The following is a 7,385-nucleotide window of genomic DNA, read 5'->3' as shown; positions in this document are numbered from 1 at the left end:
AAAAGGGTATGATTTTGTTTCTTATATGATATGTCTCCTCCGATGAGGCATTTCTCCTCTCTGAGTTCCAGTTCTCATTTGTAAAATGAGTGCGTTAAAAAAAAATTCTAATTAAAAAGCAGGAACATGTTAATATCTACCCTTCACAGTTGTGATAAGAAATAGAGACCATTTATGTAAAGTGCTTAATAAAGTACCTGGCATAAGGAAGTACTCAAAATATAGTAGTAACAGTTGCAGTTATTACTACTGTGACTATTATTATTTTTATTATTAATTTAACCAGAAGGGCAGTGTCGTTTTGTAGTTAAGCACATAGACACTGCAGCCAAATTGCCTAGGTTTAAATTCCAATTCACCACCAGAGCTGTGTGACTTTGAGCAAGTGACTTAACCTCTCTGTGCTTCTATTTCATTAATATAATAATAATTGTACCTAACTCATGGAACTGCCCTGATAATTAAGTTATCATATGTGGAATGTTTTGAAGAGTGCCTGGCAAATAGTAAATCTCTACAAACATGTTTGCTATTATTATCATTAGTAGTAATACCAATGTTTGTAGAATTACAATTATTAACAACTAGCCTCTGTGAAAGCCTTCACCTTGGATCTGATTAAGACATTCACAATCTAACATTTAGACCATCCTACTAATGATTTAGCCATGAACTGTGTGCTTTGGGCAAGTTATCTGCTCTCTCAGAGCTTGCTTTTATTTATGTACAAATTTGTTGTTTTTTTTTTAAAGATGACCGGTAAGGGGATCTCAACCCTTGGCTTGGTGTTGTCAGCACCACACTCAGCCAGTGAGCAAACCGGCCATCCCTATATAGGATCCGAACCCGTGACCTTGGTGTTATCAGCACCGCACTCTACCGAGTGAGCCACGGGCCGGCCTCAAATTTGAATTATAATAGTATCCGTAATGGTACTTCTAGGTTGTTCGGCTGCACTGATGAGCCATGACCCGTGGGAAGCTTCTAGCTTGTAGTTAATTAGGCCCTTGTTCCAGTGCTCTGCCTAAACCCAGCTCCCTGCCCGGGGGGGGGGGGGGGGGGGGGGGGGGGGGGGGGGGGGGGGGGGGGGGGGGGGGGGGGGGGGGGGGGGGGGGGGGGCGCTGCCCGCCCCGCTGCCAGGCCCTATTTCTGGGGGCCGAGCGATCCCGAGGCCTTGCCAAGCTTCCCCGGGGATCAGGTTTCTGCTGACGCGGTGCCAGGCACGTCTGCTTCCAGGAACCGGCAGCCGCATTTAGCCGCGGGCCGCACATGAAAGGGCTGCAGTCGGAAACGTGACGTTGTGTCAACAGGCGAGGCAGGTCAGCGCTGGGTGAGACCATCCCGGCAGGCCCGGAGGATCACGCCCTGTCTGAAAGCGGCCAGATCCCAAGCCTCTGTTCCCCTGGGTCTTGCCATCTCTCCTTGGCCCCAGAGCCAGTGCTTCACCCCCTCACACACACACACCCCTTTTTAAACAGAGGTCCTCTTTGTCCCCAGTGGACAGCAGGCTGGGGTGCAAGCCCCTCCCCCGCCTCTCCCTCTTAGAGCACTTGGATCCTGCTGAAACTGGGCTAGAAGGAAGGTCAAGGGCAAACTGGAAGCAGAAAAGGAGGCAGAGGGACAGCTGCAACTTTGAGGGTGTTTGATAGGAGCAGACTCCAGTAGGGGGATTCTGGGTTGACTGTGTGTGAAACCCTCAAATCTTTTTTTAGCTCAGTTTGCTCCAACCACTTCCTTCTGTCCCCACAGCTACTCCTTGAGTCATGGCCTAGGAAAGAGAGAGGGGCATGCGAAAGAGTTTGGCCTTGATTTCAACCCCAGGCTCCATCATCAGGATAAACTTGACTTGTCCGGGCTTTTACCAAAAAAGTCTAGCTGGAAAGGTCTGGCAACTCATGGAGAAATTCAGGAAGTTAGCATGCTGGAGACCTGGAAGCGTGGGTTGTAAGTGCTGGGAGAAGGAGGGATTTACAGAATTTGCCGTCTGCCTGCTCCAGGACATGTGAGAAGGGCTCAGAATCCTTATTTTATCTAGTCAAAAACAGGCGTGGAGGGGGAGATCAGACCACCAGCTATTGATGCCAGGCCTCCTGACTCCAGGTCCTGGGCTTCTTGCACAACACCACATGGCCTGGGGACAATTGTACATTCCACATCTGTCTATCACAAGCAAGAAACATTCACTCTCGCCCTCACCTGCTGGCCCATCAGGAGACAAGGAAGATGACAACTGAAGCAAACAGTCCTAATGGGCAGGCAGTGCCTGTGCCTGGCTGAGAATTCCCTACTTGGACTCCAGAGAACCAGAGGGTTCTGGAAGGTTCAGATGTCTTGGGGGCTGGAGCATGTGGAGCCAGGCACTGGCCATCAGGAGACATCAGGACACCTCTGAGAGGGAGTATCTGACAGGAATGCTGCAACTCAAGGTGAAGGGGAGAGGCAAAAATACTCAACCCGGTCATTTCCCACTTCTTTTCCCATGGAATTTTTCCCTTTTTTAATAAGAGCACTTGACTAAGGAACACCAATATTCGTTCATGCACAAACACACCCAATGAGAGGAAGTCCAGGAAGGATGTAGAAAATAACTATGGAACGTTGCCTCCAGCAGCAATGACAGGATATGGCAAATCCATTAGACCTTGCTAGATTTGAAAACGTCAAACTGCCTTGGCAAAGAGGTGCTACCTCCAGCATCAATTATTATTGCTTAATAATCCATTAAATCTTTTTTCAACGTGCCTGCCCTTCCAGCAAGCTCCTCAGGCACTCTGGCCCATGATTTGATTCCGTGGTTTTGTCAAATTCTAAAGATCATGACTAAAGCAGACTGGAGGGAGAAAAATGTACTTTTTGCTTAACTCTGGAAAGAGGTATAGTATGATTGTGAACCCCTGGCATGGAAAAGTTAAAAAGAAAATTAAGGGCCAGCCCATGGCTCACTCAGGAGAGAGCGGTGCTGATAACACCAAGGCCATGGGTTTGGATCCTCTATAGGGATGGCTGGTTTGCTCACTGGCTGAGCGTGGTGCTGACAACACCAAGCCAAGGGTTTAGATCCCCTTACAGGTCATCTTTTTAGAAAAATAAAAATAAAAAAGAAAATTAAACCAATATTTACCTACTAGGTTGACTAAGCTTCTTCTGAGTGAATATAAGGCATATGAAAAGCTGAATGAAATTACACCAAGATTAACTAGTTACCTTCATCCTAGACAAGAGGACATAAAAGACATCCACATCACACATCAAGTTATTTAAAAAGCTCAGGAGACCATCTTTCTCTTCCACAGGAAAAGGATTATTTTATTAAGTATTTTAAAACAACTACTTAACATTTACTCATAGATAAAAATATTTACAATTTCACACCTTCAGGAAGGCTCCAAAATATAAACACTGTACCTCTCCCTAGAGAAAAAAATTATTCTCTTCAAAAACAGAAATACATTCATTTTTCTCACTTTGTAGATCAAGTAATTATACAAATAAACATCTGAAACATTTTCCTTTTCAATATATTTATATAATATATAACAGCTTTACAAATAAAGGCAACGACTGTATACCAAAATAAAAACAGGAAAAGAAGTTAAAACACAATCGGCGATCAAAGCATAGTGCATTTTGAAAAGCTGGTGCACGGTTAGCTGGACGAGTCAGGAAAACAAGAACTCTGGACCAAAAATAAAACATCTTTGAAGGAGACAGAGAATTTTTAGCAATAAGGACACTCCATATGCCATCAGGCAAGAAGAATTAGCCTACAGAAAGGTTCTTGCGGTGTCAAGGCTCAGTTAGGCCTTTGAGAAGCTAAGCTTGGTTAAAAGGAGCTTTTAGGATAGAATTTAAAACCGAGTCTAGCTTTGCTAGAAGGTAGCAATTTGTTACTTTGGGGCGTCCTGGGTGGCCTCATCTCTCAGACCCTAGTTTGGTTCCCTGGACAGCAAGTACTACCGGTGAGACCAAGAAACAGGTGCCAGAGGCCTGGGGAACTCCTACCTCATTCCCTGGCAGCTCAGCTTGCACAAGGGGGCCATTTTCAGTTCCTTAGTAAGCTAATCATCATCCAAGCCTGAGCAGGGAACTACATTCTCCTTATTCATCCGAGGCAAGGGTGGGGAGACCTGTAGAAATCTCCCCAAACCACTACCGGGCTATGCCAGTGTCTGCTACCTCACCACTTTAACAGAGTTCAGTCTGACTGCTCTCTCCCCGTCGTCTGGTGAGTCACATCAACAATAAAGGGAGAAGGGTGGGGTCCTCACAGCTGGCTGGGAGCTGCGCTGTGGAAAGCCCTCTTTTGAAAGTACCTTGTTCTCAAAGCCACAGACCCGGCTCCCAAACTGAAGAGTGACTCACAGACCAGACTTTGAAGCTTTTGAAAATCCAGCTGATTTGTATCAAAGGAGGCTATTCTCTGGGTGGGGAAAAGCCCAGAAGTCTGCTACAAACCCCCTAAATCTCCTGATGTCAAGCAATCCTTCGCATTTTCCCTACCCAAAAGGAGCTTTAATGTCCTATACCAACACACAGGCACGCGATGCGCGTGCACGTAGCGCGCATGCACACGCACCCTGAATCTCCTCTCCATGCCTCGGATTATCTCAGTATACACAATACATTCTGCCAATAAACTTGTGAGCTTGGAGAGAACTCTGAGCCTCACATGAGATCCCAGTTTCAGCAGACACCTTAATTTCAGGCTTGTGAGAACCTGTCTAAGCAAAAAACCTACATAGGCCTCACCCTAACTTCTGACCCATGTAACTGTGCTGTACTAAATGACCACTGTTTTAAGGCACTAAGTGTGCATTAGTTACACAACCAGTATGTGATGTTAAAAAATAGCAAAAAAAAAAAAAAAAAAAAAAAATTTTTTGGGGGTTTTTTTTTTTTTTTTTTGGAAGTAGGGAAGAAGGAAAGCGAAGCAGCAGGATCCCCTGCAGAGTTTAGTCTTTGGTTTCTAAGTTTAAAGGGGGGATCTGCTTCAGAGCTTGGAGCAAAGCCGAAGAGTCGACGGACGGATGGGCTGGCAAGGGAGACGGGAGTCTCTGGGGCATGAGCAGCGGAGCTGAGAGCTTGTCTGGGTTCATGAAGCTGGTGAGGGCTGCGGCAGAGGCGTTGAGGCCCGGGTATAACACTGGCACAGAGGTGGGATACCAGCACTTCTCCAGCATGGGCAGATAAGCGGTCGCTGACGGTGGGATCAGATAGAAGGGCAGGCAGAAGGGGGGCTGGTGCGGATGTGGGCCCAGGAACGCGGAGCTGATGAGGTCACTGCTGGAGAAATGGCCTTCATCATCGGAGAGCTGCATTCGGCTCTTTTTTGTGGGGGGCTCTTCGGATTCTTGCTTAATAGCGCCGACCCTTTCTCCCATGGGGAACCTACGTCCGTGATCGCTTTTGAAATACGGTTGCTCGCCGCGCAAGTCACTCTTCTCCGACTCTCCGCCGTAGCCACTGTCTGTGTCCGTGTCGCTTCCGCTCTGCTCCCCGCTCGAGTGAGCGAAAGTCCTCTGGATGACTGGCACACAGTTTTTCCCAGGGCCTTCTGAGCCTTTGGCCAAGGAGCTGGGTTTCTCCTTGAAGTCCATGGCTTTGGGGGCTGGGTCTGATGGCTTCCTGGAGGTGCCACCCTGCAGCAGCTCTGAGACCACACGGTGGAGGTGGGTGACAAGCTGCGAAGACTTCAGGTCCCGAGTGTTCTCATGCTTGGCCAGGTACTGAAGCACCTCCCGGGCACATGTCTGGAAACCTGAGCAGAACATCTCTTGACCTGCTTCGATATTTCTCCCCGACAGCTCACCTGGGGGGGAACACAGATGCAAGGAAAACATTTCAGAAGGCCCTGTGATGCACCTGGATACCTATACTCCAAAAACTGGGGGCTTTCCTTTTTGTTAAAAAATACTGTTTGCCAACTTGCATTCCTAAATGTAATATGCTCCAAAAGTAATATGCTCAGAGAAAAATTACACTGAAAAGTATAAAGAATAAAATAAAAATAACCCACAATCCTACCACACAGAGATAAAATATGATCTTTAATAGTTGCACAATATCCCATCATATAAATGAGCCATAATTAATAGAGGTGGACTATTTCCCTTCTTGTTGAATTTATAGGTTGTTCCAGAATTTTCATTGTAAGTGATGCAGCAATGAACATTCTGGTATATTTATAAACCTGAATCTATTCATAGAATATCGATTTCACCATGGCAAGATGGACAGAGGCCAGATAGTCATAAAATGAAATAAAGAATGAAGAAACAATACCACCTAAAAGTGAGTTTATTTTCATTGACTTAGAAAAGCCTCAGTCACACTGTAATCTTTAGTTTCTTTTTCTAAATTCATGTATTCTATCCATGATCCCCAAGAAATTAGGTGTGATCATCTTTCATATCTAATTGATCAATACCTAATATGATCAATTTTTAATGAGGAAACTGGCCCAGAAGCCCTTGCTGGGTTTTTGTCATTCTCATATTAGCCTTGGAGAGGAAGGCAGAGAAGAATAAAACAAGAGAGTGGATAGAATAATTTGCCCCAGTCTGCAGAGTATTACTGGGAAGGGATGAGACTGGGAAGGGAAAGGTTAGAAATCCTCTGGAAGTCAGCAGAAAGGAATGATGAAACTTCAGTGGTTTCGTTAGATTGTGCAATTCACCAAGATACCTAGTGGCTATTCAGAGAACCTCATGAAATGCAGGAAAAACTTCTACTGTCATCCTGCCAGGATCACATCACACACTGAACGATAAGGAAGCAAAGAAACATGAAAACACTGGGGCATACCCGTGATCTATTCTCCAATAAAAGGGGGCTCAGACAACCACCTGTAAAATGCCCACGATGCAAATTATAATTGCCTTGGCATTTTAAAAAGAAGGGGGAAATCTCCCAGAACCCAGAAACTCTTAAGCCAAAATGCCACAGAAATATTTTATCATTTGACTAACACATATCCATGCCAGGTGGCACACAGAAGCATTCCAAATGAAAAGTCTGACCTTTTAGGAAAGATAAAACTGCATCTTCCCCAATGAATACGCATGAGCAATTTGTTGCAAGAATGTTTCTTACATCAAATGTTGAGCTCACAGTCTCTCTGTGCTGGAACTCTAAGAGATGTTAGTCAGACTCAGGCACTCACCAGCTTGTAAACCACTCTGCAGGGCAATGATTTTCTGCTGCTGCTGGTCAATTAGGTTTGTTAGTGCTTTCACATGCTTCAAGGTAAGTTCAAGAACCACTGCTTTTTCCAAGTGACCCAAAGTCTGGAATAAAAAAAGCCTTAGTCAGTGGTGAGGTCAGATGAGTCTCACCTCTGGGACACTTAACTAGCAATGAGAAATGTCTCTAAAGGAAAAAAAAAA

General features: G+C 45.5%; 1 protein-coding gene across 1 annotated transcript; it reads right to left on the bottom strand.

The window, feature by feature from the left end:
• Positions 1 to 4,900: 4,900 nt before the first annotated feature.
• Positions 4,901 to 7,302, bottom strand: LOC103583573 (class E basic helix-loop-helix protein 40-like; the record flags this gene model as incomplete). The annotated part of the gene is made up of 2 exons (XM_008564850.1): positions 4,901 to 5,809; positions 7,163 to 7,302. Coding segments are annotated over 2 exons (997 nt in total), but the record flags the coding sequence as incomplete, so codon positions are not given.
• Positions 7,303 to 7,385: the final 83 nt, after the last annotated feature.

Source organism: Galeopterus variegatus, unplaced genomic scaffold, assembly GCF_000696425.1.
Source record: "Galeopterus variegatus unplaced genomic scaffold, G_variegatus-3.0.2 Scaffold24483, whole genome shotgun sequence".
In the NCBI taxonomy this organism is placed as follows: Eukaryota; Metazoa; Chordata; class Mammalia; order Dermoptera; family Cynocephalidae; genus Galeopterus; species Galeopterus variegatus.
The sequence above is the reverse complement of the archived record's forward strand: the minus strand, read 5'-3'. Positions and strand labels throughout refer to the sequence as shown.